This window comes from Eulemur rufifrons, chromosome 6, assembly GCF_041146395.1.
Source record: "Eulemur rufifrons isolate Redbay chromosome 6, OSU_ERuf_1, whole genome shotgun sequence".
In the NCBI taxonomy this organism is placed as follows: Eukaryota; Metazoa; Chordata; class Mammalia; order Primates; family Lemuridae; genus Eulemur; species Eulemur rufifrons.
The window spans coordinates 16408398-16427590 of NC_090988.1; the positions used below are offsets into that span (position 1 = coordinate 16408398).

Below are 19193 nucleotides of genomic sequence, written 5' to 3' on the forward strand. Positions count from 1 at the left end.
CTGGGGCCCTTTTACTGTGATTCTTCTGCAGTGTGAAGTAGGAGATCTTGTGTCTCCAGTGCTTCAGATCAGGAGGCGCATCAAAGACAATCTGGGGCATCCTTGAGTCCACTGCCCCTCACCCCCAGCAACACAAACGCAGGCAGCCAGATTTATGGGGAATGGCCATTTCTATAACAAACGCAACAGTGACCAGGCACCACCCCGACAATCCCAAGGTGCCTACAGAGGGAAGGTATAGCTGGTCTCCAAATTCTTGCACTGCATTCAAAGATCCCGGAGTCATACATAAGGCAAGGTCCAGATGGCTTCAGTCCTCTGTCAGGGTGGGGACGCTGCGGCCTAAAGGCCAAAACAAAAAAATCCTAGCCGGCCCCACAGCCTACAACTTCACCTTGGGGCACAGCTCTCCAAAGCTCCCATAGGACATCCTCTGGGGCCCCAGGCTCCCTGATGGGCCTATCTGAGACCTGTGACCACACCCTCTTCTGGGAGGCAGGTCCACAGGAAGGGAAGGACCCCCTGGGCAACCCTGTGATTGGTGGTGTCTGAGTCCTAGGGCTCCTGCCCTCTAGCTCGGAGAGGGCATCTCAGGCTGGAGAGTGAAGACAGGAAAGCCACTGGGTCGATCTGTGCCAAGCAGGGTGCCTTACAGCAGATCTGAGGCCAGAGCCCAGTCCTATGCAGAGACAGAAGGGAGAAGGTCATTCTAAGACCAGAAGAGTTCCTTTTCCCTGCCCCTCCCTGCCCTGGAATGTCCAGGAATGGGGCTTGTGTCTCCACCAGTCCTTTTGTCCCCACCTACCATGACCCAACCTGCATACCCCACACTGCACCCTGCAGCCCTCCCGCCCACTCTGCCTTCTTTCTGGCTCCTCTCTGCCTTCTCTGGCTACTCACAGTGGCACCTATTTATTCTCCCTCACCTCTCCACAGCCTGGGGGAATCCAGGCTTCCCAGCCCTGCCGGGATCTGGCTGCTAGCTTCAGGCAGAGGGGTGGCTCGGCCTCAGCCAGCTGCTGAAGCCTTTCTAGGACATTCTCTTCACCCACAGGATCCCCGTTCACCTCCAGAATCACGTCTCCCACTTGCAGCCCTGCCCGGGAGGCTGAGCCACCTGGAGTCACCTGGTGATGGGGTAATGCAGAACATGGAACACCATGGAAAAGTTTGCTGGGCACTCTAAGGCTTTGGGGGGCAGGCAGAGGAAGACTGATCAGGAGGCAAGTGATGCAAAGGATCTGAGGTCCATGGGGCATCAGTCACCTGGGAGACGAAGAGCTGAGGCCCCCTGGCCACACAGCTGAGTCGGAAGCCATAGCTGCCACCAGGCCCAGGGTACAGGATGCACTGGTTGGAGCCCAGAGGGCCAGGAGGTTCAGCTGTGTCTGCAAGTGGTGGGTCCCCAGTCTCAATCAGAGAGGCTGAGCAGGTGTCCTGGGGACAGGCAGGAGCCCCTGTGCTCTCCAAGAAGAGGAGTGGGGACAGGCGAACCTAGGAGGAGGCAGGAAGAGCAAACCTGTTGCAGCTGAGCCCACTCCACTCCTGCCCCACCGTGCCCCTGCCCTGCAGCGCGCACCATGCTGAAGAAGCGGTCTGCCTCAGGGTCAACGACAATCAGGGAGACATGGGAGCCCTGCGCCCGGATCCTGGACACTGTCTCCTCGTGGCCCAGCCCCTCCACGCTCTCACCAGCCACAGCCACCAGCCGGTCCCCAGCCTGCATCCCGGCCTTCTCGGCTGGCTGTCCAGGGTCCACCTCCCGCAGGAACTGCCCTGGGACATAGATATCCTTACTGCTCCTCCCTCACTTACCCCTGTGCTGTCCCAGCCCCCTGTGTGCACACCGGCGCCCAACCCTGGGGGTGCCTCTTGTGTGCACCCGCCCCGACGCCCACCTTCCCTACCCACCCACAGGGCTGTCACTTACCAGGGCGACCGTCAAGGCCCTTCTCCTCCCGCAGCAGGAACCCGAAGCCCTGGGGCCCTTTCTCTAGGTGCAGATAGCGGGGCTTGGTGGGCAGTGCCCAGCCCTCTGCCAGGGGTGCAGCCAGGGGCATTCCCAGCTGGCGACACTGTTCCTCCACCTCTGGCCCTGCCACCAGCAAGGTCACTTGCTCTCCACTCTGCCAAAGCTGTGGGGACCCAGCAGGGCACCAGCATCAACTACCGGGGTAGGGAAGAAGAGGCAGGTACCTCCTCCCCCCAGGCAGGAGAATGAGGCACTAAGCAGGGGGGTGGCGCACAGTGTAGAGGGAACAGTGGTGACAGGATGGAAGCAGGAGATCAGATCAGGAGAGTAGGTGCTGGGGAAGAGTCTGCTTCCTGAGGTGGGGCCCAGGCCCAGACTGGGGCTGGGAGTGCACGTGGGGAAACAGTCGGCCGTACCTTCCTGGTGAGTTGTTTGTAAGTGAACTTCTCCACACTGACCCCATTCACTTCCAGCAGTCGGGCCCCAGGGGGCACCCCTGCCCGCTCAGCTGCTCCTCCAGTACTTAGCACCAACCAGAAAGGAGCCTGATTACCTGGAAGCAAGAAAAAAAAAAAAGCAAGTTCCCATCTGCCGCCTGCCTGGACCAGGGACTGAGACCCCCTCTTCTCCACCCATCCAAACCTCTAAGCTCACCGTGGGTGACACTGAAGCCAAAGCCACTCTCATCTTTCACTATGTGGCACAGCCGGGGCCGCACCCCCGGGCCTAGGGTAGGGCATAGGTGGGCACTGTCCCCGTGCTGAGCTCGGGCCACATCATGCACATGCCCCGCCAAGACCGTCAGCAACACCCGAGGACCGCTGGCCCGGATGCGGCGTATCACCTATACATGTGGGGGTGAGGATTGGGCTGGCCCCTCTGGCCAACCTCCAGGACCTTCCGGGAACCCAGGTTTTTGCCGTGAGAACCAGCTCTCTAGATGCTCCCCCAAACCCTTCTGACCCGGGCACTCCTAAATGTGGGGGGAGCAAGGCTTGCACCCTGCTGCCATAGTGCCCAGGTAGGTGCCCAGCCCATTTCTGTCCCTGAGGTGCTGTGGGATGCTCTCCTGTCCCACAAGGAGTCCCGGCCCAGCCTTACCACCACGTGGTCTTCATGTTCCACGACATCGTTGTTCACCCCCAGGATCCGGTCTCCTTCCTGGAGACCCTGGTGCTGGGCAGAGGTGCCTGGCTCCACCCTGCACACCACATGCCCTGCCCTGCCCCGCTCCTGCTGCAGGTGGAAGCCAAAACTCTTGCCCTCCTCTTTGCTCAGCAGACAGAAGCGAGGCCGCTCCAGGCTCCAGGGGTCTGGAGGGGGAGGTGAGCAGCAGAAAAAAAGGGGGAGGAGAGAGGGCACAGCCCAAGCACAGGTCCACCGTGTGACTGGCAGACCCTGTGTCCTGACAGGGCACTGGGTGCTTCCACCCAGTTAGGTATTGGGCGGCAGAGTGAACAGTCACAAGGAAACACCCAGCCCCTCCTATCTCCACATAGTCACTCCCAACCAAGGCTGTCATCAGAGGGAGGCCGAGTGAGTGGTTACCAAGGAGATGGGAGGCTGTGTGGAGCTGTGGTGTCTCCAGGGAAAGGGAATGGTTGCCAGGGGGAGGGGGTTACCAGAGGGGTCTTGGTCTTCCGCCAAGGAGAGGACAGGATTATCAATGCCCAGCTTTGGGTTAAACTTAAACTTCCTGCAAGGAGGCAGAGGAAGGTGGATACTGACAGCTGGACTTGGGTCCCAGGCTCTACCTTAGGTGCCAATGGCAGTGCAGAGCTTCCCCGCCTCCGATTCCTTCCTCCCCTGCCCCAACCCTAAGGCACTTACAGAGTTAACGAGCCTGCATCTGGAAGATCTACTGGGCAAAGAAGTGGATGAGAGGAGGAGAGGTACATTCTTCCCGCCCCCTCCCCCAGATGCCTCTTCCATGGTCCTAAACTGAAAGGACTTGGGGGAACCCCCAAACTCAGACCCCCTCCGTTCTGCTTTAAAGGGGTCTTCCTTCTCACTGACATACACACAGGATATTATGCGCTCCCCTTCCCGCCCCTCCCCCTAAGTCTTAGGCACATAAATCTGAGCATATCTTTACAGGGTGTGGTGTAGACCAGGAAGACAGACATATCAACTCACTTCTTTTCTCCCAACTTCTATTTGTCTCAGGGCTTCAAGCCCCAACATCAAATATGTCCTGGTCCCAAAGCCTCACTCTACAAATTTGTCCCCTGACTGCCCCAAAGTCCCCTCCAGAGGATTTTTCCCGGACTCCTACCTGCAGCTGCCTTCATAGCTGGATCAGCCACCCAGTGCTCAGAGGAGGGACAAGGTCCATCCCAACCAGCTCACCTACCCCCTCCCAAGTCCCGCCTCCTTGAAGACGCTGTTGTGGAAGCAATGGGGTAATGGTTAACGGGAGAATGAGAGTCTTGTCCTCTGGGCAAGTGTGCAGGTTCCTGGGCCCCTACTTTTTCCGGAGACCCTGCAGCTGACCCAGTTGCCCCTCTGCACAGAGAAAGGCAGATTACCAGTCACTGTAATTCTAAGCCTGGGGGCTCAGTATGAAAAGGGTGGTGGGAGCTCCATGGCCCAGCATGGCCAACCTCCATCCCAATGTCTTGTTCATGGGCCCCGCCAGCCCCCACTTCCTCTGAACCTAGTGCTTAAGAGCCACTTGCAACAGAATGTGGTCCGTAGTTTAACCAGAATGACCAGGAACAGTGCCCTTTCTTGGAAGCACCAGGCAAGGAAGAGAAGGCCACAGTAGCTGGAAGACACACAGGTTTTAATAGCAGCAAGTCAGGTGCATCTGCCCAGAGGCGCCACTGAGCTACTGGTACCATTATGGTAAAGGGGGCAGGAGGGCAAGGAGAAAGCACCAATGTGAGGGCATCCTCAGTGTCCACAGGTGAGCACAGGGCAGGAGGGGAGGGCCCTCCAACACATCTTCTGGATGGTGACATCCCTGGCATGGGAAGTGTGCCCCTTGGTGGCACAATCAGAGGCTCCTTGAGAGGAGGAAGGGGCAAGATTGGTGGTGTTGCCACAGGGCAATCTGGCCACCCAAATGCCACATCCTTTGGTCCTTCTAGCTGAAGGGAGGGGAAGCATGTTCCACCTCCGAGCCTGAAGCATCAATTCACCATCTTTGACCCCAGAAACTCCAGACTTGGGGGTCCTGGTTGGACTTGCCCCAGGAGGGCAACTGGCACAGCTGTGCCCATTCCTTTGCCTCTAGGCCTAAAGGGATACCTAGAAGGGGTAGTGCAAGCCAGGAGGCCACAGGGAAGGGGTTTGTAGCCAGTGGTCACACAGGTAGGTGCCTGCTGCCATCGTCTCAGCTTCTAGGGCCTCCCAGCTGCTCCAGGAGGGCCCTGACCTCACCCTCCACTCGCAGCAGCTGGGCCTTGCGCCAAGGCTTAAGGGTGGCACCCCGGCTATCTTCCAGATCCCGCAGCAGTAGTTCCAGGTGGCGCCGGACCCGGGCCCGATCCCAGCTGTTGAGGTTCCGCTGGACTTCCCCGAGGATCACGGACCAGTACTCAGACACTGCTGCCCCCTCTGTCAGCGACGCCACGACCCGAGCACCGCCTCCAGTGGCGCTCCCCAAGTCCCGCAGGACCTGGCGGCCCTCCGAGCTCAGCTCATTGAAGTAGAGACTGGCAGGAAAGAGAAAGTAGATGCCATTCAGCAGGCCTCTGAGAAGGAGGACCCCAGGGTAGATGGCCAGAAGGTCAGGAGGCCTCACAACTCGCCTCCTGCCTGCGGGACACAATGGGGTGTCTGCAGTAGGCCAGAGATGCAGGGTGGCAACCACTGGGAGGTTGGCACTGACATTAGAATTTAGTGGGACCAGGGACAGTAGGTTCCGGGAAAAATGGTTGTAGAGAAGGAATCAGGGCGGAGAAAGGGCCAGTCACAGAAGGGGCGGGTTGGCTCAGAAGTAGGTCGATAAGGATCCGTCAGAAGGCAGGAATAGAGGACAGGCACCAGGCCCAGGCCCAGACACACTCCCTAAGGTAGCAGGAGCACAGTGGAGAGGGAAGGAGACTGAAGGGCTGGGACAAGGGGACCAGGGACAGGACTCACTGCAGCAGTTCCAGGGAAGGGTGTTCCCGGGCAGCCCTGGCCAGGGCCAGGGCCGCTGTGTCACCAGCACCATTGTAGGCCACGTTCAGCTCCTGCAGCTGCTGGTTGCGGTCCAGCTGGGCAGCCAGCAGCTCCAGGCCCTCGTCCCCAAGGCCCGTGTGCAGCAGGGACAGGTGTGTCAGCGAGGTGTTTCCCGCCAGCCCCTCCACCAGCAAGGCGACACCGGCCGCCGTCAGTGGGTTGTTGGACAGCCTAGGACCACAGGCAACCCAACGTTAGGGGGGCCCGTTGCAGAGGCCCTATGCTGGGTGTTAGGACTTGGGCCAAAGGGGGCACAGCTCGGGGCGGAGCGCAGCCTGGACATAGAATGCAGGCCCAGGAGGAGGGGATGGAGAAATGGGGTGTGGCACCCCAGGAGCAGGAAGAGCGAGGGAAAGCTGGCTGCTCCTCTCTCCTCTTCCATTCTCCGTTCCTCCCTGACTCCCTTCCTCCCTGTCCCCTTCCTCTCTTCACTGTTACTATTTCCCTTCTTCTGCCCCTCCCCAGCCTCTGCTTCTCCCTCCCTTTCCCTGACCCCCATCCTTCCCCCCCTTCTTCCTTTCGCCTTCCCTTATTCCAACTAGGACCCGGGAAGCCAGCCACCTGGGCTCCTGGCATATCAGTCAATGTTCAGGGAGCACCCACTGAGTGCCCAGCACCAGGGTCATCCTCGTGAGCTGCAGGAGAATCCTGGGAGGGGATCAGTGGCACTGTTACCAGGCACTGTTCACCTGCTCCTCCCGCCTACACCTGACTGATTTTAGCCACATGAGAGGCTTTCTTAGCACCTATCACAGGTGGCATCTTTCCCCCTGCCCTGCTGCTTATAATGAATCCGAGGGGGGTGCACGACAGGGCCTAGATCCCCCCCTTGACTACACCATGCGTGGACCTGTGCCAGGTATGCTGTGAGGCAGGGAGCTCACCCTTGACCTTAGCTGGCCACCAGGATGGCCAAATCCTCCCTCCCACACACCCCCCCAGGGCACTCACCGCAGGGTGGTAATTTGGCACTGGTCATGCAACAGCAGATCTCGGAGGTCCCTGCAGGCCTCGGGGCCCAGGCTGTTGAGTTGCAACCTGAAGGTGGCCGGAGGGGAGGTGAGAAGGCAAGGAAGGACCCAGCATGGAGGGGGCCCATGTACTGTGCCCTTTCTCATCAGCCTGCCTCTTGCAATCCACACCTGCCCTCCCTTTTCTGTTGTTCCTGTCACCTCCACCCATACCAGACCTCTTCATCCCATGCCCTGGTCCTTAGTACCACTGGTTTCCCTTCTCTTTCCACCTCTTCACCTCCAAGCCTCTCCCTCTTCATGAGGATGGGTCCTCACCCCAGCTTCCGGGCTCGCAGGAGGACGGGCGTGAGTGTGCGCAGTCCAAGAGGGTCCAGCTGGCAGGAGGCCAAGTTCACCTCATCCAGAGTGTGCCTTCCACTTCCCAGCACAGCCGCCACCACGGTGCATTTGAGGGGTGTCATGCGCACACCAGCCAGGTTGAGCTGGCGTAGGGAGCTGAGCACCTCAGCCGAGAAGCGCTGGTTCTGGAACTCGTAGTGGAAGAACAGGTAGTCAAGGAGCTCCGAGGGGGGCAGCACCTGCCGGCCCAGCTTGCCCAGCTTCTTCTTGATGGCCTGGGCATTCTCCATGACATCCAGGTTCTTGATGGGGCAGCCGAGCTGAGCCAGCACAGCCCGGTTGTGGGCAGAGAGAAGCCCCCCCATGAATATGGGAAAGAGCTCAAAGACTTCATCCTCGGGGGGCTCATCTGGGTGGCGCCGGGGGCCCTCCACGCCCAGGATACTGGCACCCATCTGGTCCAGAACGTCATCATTGTAGTAGTCTTCCTCTCGGAACATCTCCAGCACCATGGCCTGGGCTACCGCCTCCCGGCTCTTACTCACAACTCGCCCAAACACTCGGGGAACCACCTGGGAAAGAAGCAGGGGAGGGCGACTGCAGCCTCGTGTACTTGTTCAGCCTTCAAGGCTCAGCTTAACGTACGCCCCTGTGACTGCTCCAGCCTCATGATCTCCCCTTGAACTCACAACACAATTTGTCTGATCACAATACTCCCTGCTGCAACACCTTCCATGGCTCCCTATTGCCCATGTGGCAAACTCCAAACGTTTAGCCTGGAATGTGAAACTTTTTATAACCTGACCGCAATCTGACTTCTCCAGGGTCATCTCTCAATCCTCATCTCACGCCCTACAGACATTAGGAACTTCTCTCTTTTTCCCAAACACTCTATACATTTTCAAGTCTAGGAGGTGGTGGGAAGAAATGAGCATGTATCATGCATTTAGTTTGGGACCAGACTAGGTGTCACAAATATATCACCATCTTCAACATCCTCGTCATCATCATGGCAGCTACGACTGATGTAGCTCCTACTGCTTCAAGACCCTGCATGACCTGGCCCCTGCCAACCACGGTGCCTTCATCACAAGCCTCTTGTCCCCCTCGCTATGCTCCTGCCCTTCCAGCTTTTCTCATCTTCTTGACAGTGCCAAGGTTTCCACTCCTTGAAAGCCTCCACAATGCTGCTTCTTCCCAGGGTGTTTCCCCCAGTTCTTCTCCTGGCTAATCCTACAGGGATCAGACTACATGCCCTTCTGCAGAGAGGCTTTTCTGACACCTCAAAACCAGATTCCCAGCCCGGGCATGGTGGTTCATGCCTATAATCCTAGCACTCTGGGAGGCCAAAGTGGGAGGATCACTTGAGGTCAGGAATTCGAGACCAGCCTCAGCAAGAGCAAGACCCCTGCCTCTAATAAAAATAGAAAGAAATTAGCTGGGCAGCTAAAAATAGAAAAAAAAAAAATCAGCCAGGTGTGGTGGCATGTGTCTACAGTTCCAGCTTCTCGGGAGGCTGAGGCAGGAGGATCGCTTGAGCTCAGGAATTTGAGGTTGCTGTGAGCTAGGCTGACGACACAGCACTCTAGCCCAGGCAATAGAGCAAGAGTCTGTCTCAAAAAAAAAAAAAAAACCCCCACAGATTCCCCCAGTACACACCTTCACAGCACCTGGAACTTTTCTTTCTAGGCATCTGCCATAATTTTTCATTACACAGTTACACTGACATTTTTGTGTTCAGACAGTAAGATCAGAAAGGGCAGAACCCTGCAGTTTTGTTAACTGACTTTCTCAGAATCCAGCACACTGCCTGGCACACCATAGGCACTCAAGTATTTGACAAAGAAATGAACGTTTCTGACATCTTCTCCCATTCCCTCAATGGTTCTGAAAGGAACGGAGGAAGGGTCCATTCCTCCAGCAATGAACCATGACACTGTTTTGTGGCACCTCTTCTAACGTCTGTGTTTTTTTCCCTTTTTATTAATATAGGGGAGGTTCCTGCCATGGAGGTGATAGTGCCCCTTTTCTAATGAGATCAGAAGATGTCACCCTGTGAAGCTGAGTCAATAGGATCATAAAGAAACGGATGGGATCACTCCTCTGCTAGCGTACCCCCCTGGTGCTGACAATTCAGGTGGGCTTTCAAAATAACTGAGGGGCTCCCTGAATCCCACCAGGAGCCCAGAGCAGTCCAGATACAGCAAACACATCCTCAAGGGCAGCGGCTATGACCTCCCTGTGTGAGCGGATGGTGTGAGAAGGGATGGGCTGCCTGAGCCTTTTTCTGTGTTTGACAAACAATTAAATAGCACTCACTGTCTGCTAGGGCTTGAGGATTAATTCATTTAATCCTCATATTAGGCCAATGATATAAGTTCTAGTATTATCCCCAATTTAACAGATAAGGCATATGGGGCACAGAGCGGTTTAGTAACTTGTCCAAGGTCACACAGCTAGTGAGTAGAGGAACCTGGATTTGAACCCAGATGGCTGGGTTACTGAATCTCTGTTCTTAACCCTTAGGCTTTGGTGCCTATAAAAAGAAAACTTGGTTGAAATTCTACCAGCACTGACCAGGGCTCTGCCTCCCCAAGACCAATTGCTGAAAGATTCCCAGAGAAGACAAGGGTTACCTTAGCAAGACACCACAGCTGAACAGAAACATCCCTAACACACCAGCATATTTTGGCAGAAAAAGTACAGGATTCAGAATCACAAAAACAAAAGTTTCTTTGTCTCTCTGAGCCTCAGTTTCCTCATCTCTACAAGGGATCATAATAGTATTCCATTTCCAGGGTTGGTGTGAAAAACAAAAGGAAGAACCTTGATAAAGCACCGCGCAGACATCAACAGCGTGGCTCCTCCCGTCCCTCAGGACTTAGCACATCCGCCCTGCTCAAAGCACAGTCCTCAGGTCTGCAATCTGGTTTCTGGAGTGGACCTCCACCCAGGATGCGCTGTCCTAAGCCAATTACCAATGCCATTCACCCTCCCGATATAAATGAATAAAATGGCATCTGCTTTATAAATCTGTCTCTGGTGATTTAGTTAGGATGAGTCATCACTCCCAGAACCGAATCACCTCTGGGGGAACAGACACAATTGAGTTTCTGGACCTGCGAAGCAGAGGACAGTCCCTGGACGATAGTGACCCCTGCCTCCCAGCAACAAAGACTAGGAGGAAAGATGCAAAAAATAACCATTCTTAGGAATCCATGTAAGATTGTTTTTAAATCCCTGAGCCCTGTAATTTCCCTCCCAGTCTCCAAGCCTTCCTGAGCCTTGTGGCTTCTCTGTCCCCATTCCTTATGCCCCATTCCCACTAAAAGCCAGATTGCCCAGCGCTGGAACCAGAGCCAAGGAAAACATTCACACCTGTGCAGGAAGCAGTCAGTTTCCTCTGGGAGAGGAGCAAGGGGTGAAGAAGGAGGGGGGGACAGCCTGGGGTCCTGGGGAGGGAAGGCGCCAGGGTGGGGCCTGAGCTGTTACCTTGAGCAGGTTGAAGAGCAGAGGCAGAGCCCGCAGGGGCAGCAGCTTGGCCATGATGCCCAGCATCAGGCTGACGTCCTCGCCCACACGGCCCACGAGCTCAGCCACTTCCTTGCCCACGCGCTGCAGCGTGGTCTTGCGCAAACCCAGCACGATGTAGAGGGCGGCCAGGTATTCCTGCATGGCGGGTATGGTGAACACAAAGGTGCCCACGTGCCCTGGCTCCACACAGGGGGCCAGGAAAAACCTTAGGGCATCCCGGCGGAAAACATGCAATAGCTGAAACTCCTCTTCCGTCTTGATGCCAGCCTCTAGGCAGCCATGGACATCCTCTTCAGAGAAGTAGGTCTTGCGGGAGGACACCCCCTCGTAGGCCAACTTGCCCATGGTTCGGGCTGCATAGGCCATCAAGGACAGATTGGAGGGGTCAGTGCTGTCCAGTGTCTCCCCACTGAAGTTGAGGCGCAGGAAGCTGGTATAGATGCTCGTCAGGGTCTGCCCAGCAGGTGTGGGAGCGTGCAGGAAGTGCAAGGTGGCACACACGAGCCAGCAATAGGAGGGCAGGAAGCAGGCGGCAGCAATCTGGTGGTGCCCCTCCAGGTTCCGGGAGAGCATCTGCACCAGGTTGTCAGGCTGAGCTGGTGTGGCTGAGACACCTGCACCCCAGACTGCGTGCCCACAGTCCGGCTGGTTGAGGCGGAGCTGGAAGTAGAGCTTCTGCAGGTTGGTATCCGAGAAGCCGCAGATCTCACCATAGCGACCCACGTACTTACTGGGGATGCGGCCGATGGCAGAGGGCCGGGTGGTCACCAGAATGCTGGCCTGGGAAGAGCATGGTTGAGGGTTAAGGAAGACTCAAGTGTTCTGATTGCCTCAATCCCCAGGGGGCTCCTGAAGACTGAGAGTCCAAAGATGAAGCTAATGATGAGGATAATAATTATAATTAGCAATTACTGAGCACCATTGTGATCCAGGGCACTGTGCTAAGAACTTTATACACAGTATCTCATTCGACTGGTACAACTCAAGGAGAGAAAGAAACAGAAGCTTGGGGAAGTTAGTGACTTGCCCAGAGTCACACAGCTAGCAAGTGGAGGGGCCAGGATTGGAACTAACCCAGGGCCTGTCCTCCTACCCAATAAACATGTGAGCTGAGGACACAAAAATCCTTAGGGGGCAAGTCAAGGGGCAGCAGTGACAGGGTGGGGCAAGGGGCCACCCACCTTGGGCAGCATGTATTTGCGCAGCAGGTTGACAATGATGGCGGCCGGTGCCTGCGGTTCCTCAGGGTCACTACAAAGCCCTGTGCCTGCCAGCTGGAAGTTGAGGTTGAGGCGCTCCAAGCCGTGGAGCACAAAGAGCATGCCGGACCCAGCGGAGGCAGCCATCAGGGGCAGAACCTCCTTCAGGGGCGTGTAGCGCTGGGCCACAAGTTGGCACAAGGAGGCTGGGGCAGGGCCCAGGGATGACAGGTCCTCACAGGAGAAGGGGATGAGCAGCTCGAAGGCTGTCAACCGCTCATAACACCAGTCCAGGACCATCTTGCGCACCAACGTGCTCTTGCCTGTGCCCACTTTCCCGTACAGCACCACTGTCTGCACCGGGCGCCCACAGGCATCAGGGTCAAAGAGCTGAGACAGGGCCAGTGGGGGGAGCCCAGCAGAGGACGGCTGATGCTCCAGGGACAGCTCCGCAGAGGGGCGAAGCAGCTCATCGGGGGTACTCTCACGGATCACAGGGTCAACATGGACCGTGTCTAGTGCAAAGGTCGGGCCAAACTGGCGCTCCTCCCTGGGCAGCCGGCTGAACCACTCTGCCAGGTTCCTGCGGTGCTGCTGAATAGCTTCTGAAGGCAAGAGAAATGGGTCAGAGATGCAGGAGCTCAGGGTCACACAAGGTGGTGGTGGAGTCAGGCTGGGGAATCAAGATAGAGCACCCAGAGATGCTGGGGCCCAGAATGGTGCTGGGCACACAGGACACCCTCATAAAACAGACTGTCTAGAAAGTTTGGAACCCCCCGTGGCAGAAAGGGGGAAGCTACCAGACAAGTAATGCCAAGCCTCGGCTGACTGGTTTCACAGTTATCTGTGTGCAGTGTTAACCTGACTGCTAGGCCCAAAGTTTGTTAAGGATAGGGATGGTATGTCTCTCCTAGCATTTTGCACATAGTCGGTGTGCATTGTGTGGGTGCTGCAGGAAGGGGTACATAGACCAATGGGAGGGAGGGAAAGAGGGAGGGACCAGTGACGGATGATGGCAGTGGATCCTCTAGGCCTCCCTCATCCTGCTCCTCCTTCCCACCCCTTCCTGCACCAGATCCCTGCCAGTCCCTTTACCAGCTGCAGAGATGCTCCCGAACAGCTTTTCCTTCCTCCCCGATGGGGGAGCACTGCCCGCTGAGCTTCTGTGGTGGGGTATAAAAGCCCTGGGAGCAAGAAGAGAGGATGAGTCCAGGCCCGTGTGTACTGCTGAACTTCTGGCTTCCTGAGATACAGGCCCAACACCGGACACCCAAGTTAAGAGCCTTGTCTGACTCTCACACTCTTCCCAGGGCCTGAGGGCTGCTCCCTGGCCCTCCAGCCCCCACTGCTGACTGCCTGCCTGGGACTCAGGCTGGCCACTGCCTGACCCCGCCCACTTCCCACACCCTCCACTAACCACTCTGACTTCCTCTCAGGCCTGGGAGCTGCCTCTGTATCCTCCCACTCTCTGAAGACCAAGTCCCTCCCCAGGGGGTCCAGCCAGTCCTGACCCTTCCCAGTATACTCTGCTGTGCCAGATGCCATCCAAGGTATGATACACAGGCCTCACCTAGGGGGTCCATGGGGATGCTCCCCTTTAAAGGGCCAACTCCAGTGGATCAGGAAGGGGACACGTTCATCTACGGAGAGAAGAATGAAATAACATCTTCAGATCCCATCCACATTTCCCACCAATATCCAGACCCCATGTCAACATCAAATCCTCCATTATTTGCTCCCATAGCAGCATATGCTGCCCCTTTGTAGCAGTTCTTATGCAATTTTATATTTCATTGTGTGATTATTTAAGTCCTCCCTCCATGAGAGCAGGGATCACATCTGGTTTTGTTTACAATTATATACCTAGAACTTAACATGGGGTCCGCCACACAGCAGGCACTCGGTAAACATCTGTGGAATGCTAAATGAAATCAGACAAGTGTTCCTGGACTTCTGTAGCTACAAGGGATGCTCAGAGATCATCTAGTCCAACTCCCTTGTTTTAGGATGGGAAAGAGGAAGTTCAAGGGGTGAGGTGACATGCCCAAGGTCAACAGCTAGAGAACCACAGAGCTGGGACTTAATGTATTTAGTGTCTGGATCCCTGCTCTCATGGAGGTACCGTGTAGACACTGAAGAGGAAGGGAGAGAAACAGAAACCCCCGCTTCCTACTCACCTGGTGGCAGGGGTGCTCTTCCCAGACCGGAAACCCAAGAGGCCCTGGGCAAATGGCGAACCCACCTCATCCTGGGAGAGAAAGTAGGGAGAGCCTGGGGGACTTAGCACCACCTTAGATCCTGCTCCCTGCAACAAGAATGATGTGAATGGATCCCCACTACCACCATCCTTCGCCCCTCCCCCCTCTCTCCCCCACCCCTGCCCCATGCCAGCCAAGGAGGGGCTTGTCTCCCAGGAGAGGATCAGCACCTCCTCAAATGTTGGCCCTGCTGAAGCCCCCGCCTGGCTTTCAGCTCTTCTCCCTTTCCAAAACCCCAGCTTGAGTGATCAATCCCATTTTATCTCCTGCCACCTCTTGCCTCCCTCCGAGGCTTCGCAAACACCTTTCCCTGAGTTCCAACCTCCTAAACTGCTTTACTTTAGGTGTCCTTTTTCTGCTTGGCCGTCAGCAACTCACATAGGAGTCCTGTGTTTATTTTCAGCAGCTTTTCTGAGCCTAGATTTTCCAGTAATAATTGCCCACCCCCTCTGCCTTTGTTCCCTAGCTATCAGGTCCTTTTAGTTGATTATCATTTTATCTCCTCTGTGACTTGCATGTAAGCAGCCTTTGAGGCTGGCATAAATAATAAATGAATGAATGAGTGAACTTCCTACTTGACATCTCCATATGGATATCCTGCTACTGCTTCTAACTTCACCCACGTAAAACTGAACTCATCATTTTCCTCCCCTTTTAAGTTACTTTGCTGCAAATCTCCCCACCCATATGCCTTAGGCTAGAAACCTGACCTCTCTGTCCTCAAATCCTTCTTCCCCTGCTCCTTCAGGCAGCAGACACAGTCCTACCACCTCCTCCCCACTGCTTTGCCCTCCAGTCCCTACTGCACCACCCCTTCCGCACCATACAGGACCCCCATCTCCTCCCCGGCCTCTGCCTTCAGTCTCCTCCCATTCCAGTCCCTCCTCCCGGGCACCAATCACCTCCCTAAACTTTGAGGCTACTTACTGAGTCCAAACACCGGGCCCACGCAAGCTGTTCTGAGTTTGCCCCCAGCCTGCACCTCATTCCCAGGCTTCTTGGATTCTCCCTCTCGCTGTCCTAAACTAGTCCATACCCTCTGCTCAGTTTAGAATGACCTTTCTCCTCTGTTAGAATCCCACCCAATCTTTTAAGGTCAAAGGTCTTTTCCCCGAGAAGTCTTTCCTGAGCCCCGCGAGCTCCCTTCAATAAAGCGTACTTTTCTATTTGGGCCTGGTCTCCAGTGAGACCCGCGCTTAAGGGTTGGGCACACTTCGAGAATCGGCTGCACGGGGCCACCTGCCTTAGCAGGCGGTGCTGACTGGGCGCAGAGCAGGCGTCCGGAGGCTGGGGAAGGGGCCCGGGAAACTTGAGGAAGCTCCGAGAAACTGGCTCGGGGTTAACATCAGGGCCACTGAGTCAAGATCACCCAGGTCTCCAGGGCAGTGAGAAAAGGAGGGGGCACTGCAGGAAAAGTACAGCGCGGTGTTCCCAAAAGTCCGGAGCTCCCCACCAAACACGGTCCCAAACGGCTCCCCCGGGCCGCGGACTCGCAGCGCCGCTTGCCCAGCACCACGCCGGTGGCGGAGGGGTGACCGAGCCAGCTAGGCCTTTACCCGGGCGGGGCGGCGGGGCAGCCGCCGGCGTCTCCCGCTGGCTCCCAGAGTCCCCGGCTCGCCGGGCGCGGCGCTTCCTGCCCGCCTCCGCCCGCCTGCGCGGAGCCCGGCCGGCCCTGGCAGCGCGCGGGAGAGGACGGGCCCAGGCGCTCGGCCGGCGGGGTCCTGCGGGGAGGGGGCGGGCGAGAGAGGGCCGGGGCCCCAGAGCCGGCGCAGGGCGGGGACTCCTGCGCCACCCATCCCGCCAGGCCCCCGCCCCCTGCGCGGGCACAGCGCTCGGTCCGGGCCAGCACTGCCCTCTGCAGGTTCCCGAGCGCCGGTCACATCCGGTGACCTCACTAACCCCGTGCCAGGCTGGGCTTGTTATGCCCATTTTACAGATGAAGAAACAGCTCAGAAGGGTGAAATGACTTGTGCTGGTGACCCAATTAGGCAGTGGACATTCCAGAACAGGAATCCCCGGCCTGGGTCTTCTTACCTCACCCCCGGGCCTTCCTGAGGCACCGGTCCCCACGACATCCTTCCCTCTATCCCTCTCACCTCTGCAGCCTACTTCCAGGCAGAGACCTGAGCCTAAGACCCCCTTGGGTCCTCCCTTCTGTACCTGGTCCTCTTCAGGCCCCAGACCTCTGTGTGTGGCCTCTGGTCACCGTGGTCAAGGAAGAAGGAAGAACGGGGGCTGAGGGACAGCTCCCACCCCAACCTGCTCCTCCTGTCCAACACCCAGTCATGGCCTAACCCTGGGGCTTCCGGGTCCTTAAAGACCCCACCCTCATCCCTGTGTTTCCACACAGTGCACACCCAGAGCTTATGTGGCCCAGGCGGAGGAGCCACCCACCACCCACAGCCAGGGCACGCCTCCATATGCAAGCACAGGTGTGCTGTGTGCACGTTACAGAGGTGTAAGCACAGGTGTGCTGTGTGCGCGTTACAGAGGTGTAAGCACAGGTGTGCTGTGTGCACGTTACAGAGGTGTGCAACAGAGAACTCACAGGGAGGCAGGCTCTCCAGGGCAGGGCTGAGAAGAGGGTGTTATGATCTCTGCCCTCCATTCAGACAAAGACAATGTTGATATTTCATTTTGACAAATTCTTCTTTCATTGAACATGTGGAAATGGGCTAGTACTGTGCACCTCACCCCCCTGGGCCAGGCCCAGCACTGACCCTGGGCTGCCAACCAGAACAAGGCATGCAGGGACCAGACCACAGCAGCTGCCCTCTGGTGGGACCAACTTCAGAGACAAAGCGTTAGGAAAGCCTGGAAGAGGAAGTTACTGCCTCTGGCTGAGGAGGCGATATTTGAACTGGATATTAAAAAATAAGTCAGAGAAAGGAAAGGACAGACATTCTGGGCAGCAGGGAAAATGACACATTTGTATTTTAAGAGAAGTTCTTCAAGGGGAGTAGAATGGGATGGGGGAGGGGAAGTAGAGTTCCTGAGGCACCAGTCCCCAGGGCACCAGTCTCAGGGGTGACATTCTGGGTCCTGGGGGACTACTCTAGCTTCACTTCACTCACCTAGCCATCCGAAGCAGATGGTCACCTGGCGGCAGTTCTGGACACAGCTCAGAGCAAGCTGTTTCCTTCCCTCCTCCCCTCCCCCACCATGGTATGACAGCCATGTAGGTTTTACTAATAACATTTTTTTTCTGAGACAGAGTCTCGCTCTGTTGCCTGGGCTAGACTGCTGTGGTGTCAGCCCAGCTCACATCAACCTCAAACTCCTGGGCTAAAGCTATTCTCTTGCCTCAGCCTCCCTAGTAGCTGGGACTACAGGTGCATGCCACCATGCCCAGCTAATTTTTCTATTTTTAGTAGAGACAGGGGTCTTGATCTTGTTCAGGCTGGTCTCGAACTCCTGAGCTCAAACGATCCTCCCACCTCGGCCTCCCAGAGTGCTAGGATTACAGGCGTGAGCCACAGAGCCCGGCCCACTTTTATTAATAACATATAATTTGACTGGCCTCTTGCAGACAGAAGTACTGTGAGTCATGCTGTGGGGATGTCCTCTGTGGTCTGACCTCAGGATGGCACACCAGGTGCTTTAAGAATTACAGCATGGAAAACTATCTTGGTCAACTCTGCCCTCCAGCATTTTGCACAGACCCTGACACAGAGAAAGGTGATTTTATTAAAGGAGATCTCTGAGTCCGGGCATGTTGGTACTTAGGAAGAAAGGGCCCATTTCAAACATAGACGAACAGAGTGCATTTATGCCCCAACTCAGCAGGTTACTGGGACTGGTGGGAGGAATAGCAGGTTGATCGCAGTGGCAAGAGCACAGTATCTTGCTCAAGTCATTTCTCTAAGCCTTGGTTTCCTTTTCTGTTAAAGGAGGAAATGATAGTACCCATCCTAGCAACCTCATGGGAGTGCTGCCGGAATTAAAAGAGGTCTCTTTGCAAATATGTGAGCCACTCTACAAATGGTCTCTGTGCTTCAGTGGCCCTTGCTGGCTCTGGAATGGCTGTTGTCCTTTGTTAACTCTCAAGGGAAATTATAAATGTGTTAATTTAGGCGGGTGCAGTGGCACACACCTGTAGTCCTAGCTACTTGGGATGGTGAGGCAGGAGGATCGCTTAAGCCCAGGAGTTCAAGGGTGCAGGAAACTATGATTGTGCCACTGCACTCCAACCTGGGTGACAGAGTGAGACCCCATCTCTAAAATAAATAAGTAAATAAACAAATATTCAAAATTAAAACCAAATATGTGGGCTGGGCATGGTGGCTCACGCCTGTAATCCTAGCACTCTGGGAGGCCGAGGCGGGAGGATCACTTGAGGACAAGAGTTGGAGACCAGCCTGAGCAAGAGCGAGACCCAGTCTCTACTAAAAATAGAAAGAAATTAGCTGGACAGCTAAAAATATATATAGAAAATATTAGCCAGGCATGGTGGCACATGCCTGTAGTCCCAGCTACTCGGGAGGCTGAGGCAGGAGAATCACTTGAGCCTGGGAGTTTGAGGTTGCTGTGAGCTAGGCTGATGCCACAGCACTCACTCTAGCCCGGGGAACAGAGCGAGACTATGCCTCAAAAAAAAAAAAAAAATGTGAATTTATAAATGTTTAACCCTTTTGGGAATATTTGCATTTTAAAAGAATAAGTATGAAAAATTATAAGAAAGCCTAATGGTGGGATTTCATACCCTTTGACTTGTAAAAAGCCATCCAGTGGCATCACTCCAGGGAGA

General features: G+C 55.9%; 2 protein-coding genes across 6 annotated transcripts; both read right to left on the reverse strand.

The window, feature by feature from the left end:
- Window positions 1-170: 170 nt before the first annotated feature.
- NHERF4 (NHERF family PDZ scaffold protein 4) lies at window positions 171-4263 on the reverse strand. Its single transcript, XM_069470460.1, has 10 exons — window positions 4248-4263; window positions 3595-3726; window positions 3074-3285; window positions 2627-2816; window positions 2389-2525; window positions 1931-2135; window positions 1580-1776; window positions 1267-1494; window positions 927-1127; window positions 171-679 (listed from the first exon to the last, which is right to left on the reverse strand). Exons 1-10 carry the CDS (start codon window positions 4261-4263, stop codon window positions 650-652), a joined length of 1548 nt encoding a protein of 515 aa, XP_069326561.1. The 3' UTR covers window positions 171-649.
- On the reverse strand, window positions 3671-16669 carry NLRX1 (NLR family member X1). 5 transcript variants are annotated; one of them, XM_069470793.1, is made up of 10 exons: window positions 16556-16669; window positions 14366-14486; window positions 13759-13828; window positions 13284-13372; window positions 12171-12793; window positions 10948-11769; window positions 7432-8027; window positions 7094-7180; window positions 6062-6313; window positions 3671-5631 (listed from the first exon to the last, which is right to left on the reverse strand). In XM_069470793.1, exons 2-10 carry the CDS (start codon window positions 14433-14435, stop codon window positions 5310-5312), a joined length of 2931 nt encoding a protein of 976 aa, XP_069326894.1. In that variant the 5' UTR covers window positions 14436-14486; window positions 16556-16669; the 3' UTR covers window positions 3671-5309. The 5 variants fall into 5 exon arrangements, with proteins under 5 accessions (XP_069326894.1, XP_069326893.1, XP_069326892.1 ...); XM_069470792.1 differs by lacking the exon at window positions 16556-16669 and adding an exon at window positions 16088-16261; XM_069470791.1 differs by lacking the exon at window positions 16556-16669 and adding an exon at window positions 16003-16154 and having other exon boundaries at window positions 14366-14493.
- Between the last annotated feature and the right edge of the window lie 2524 nt (window positions 16670-19193).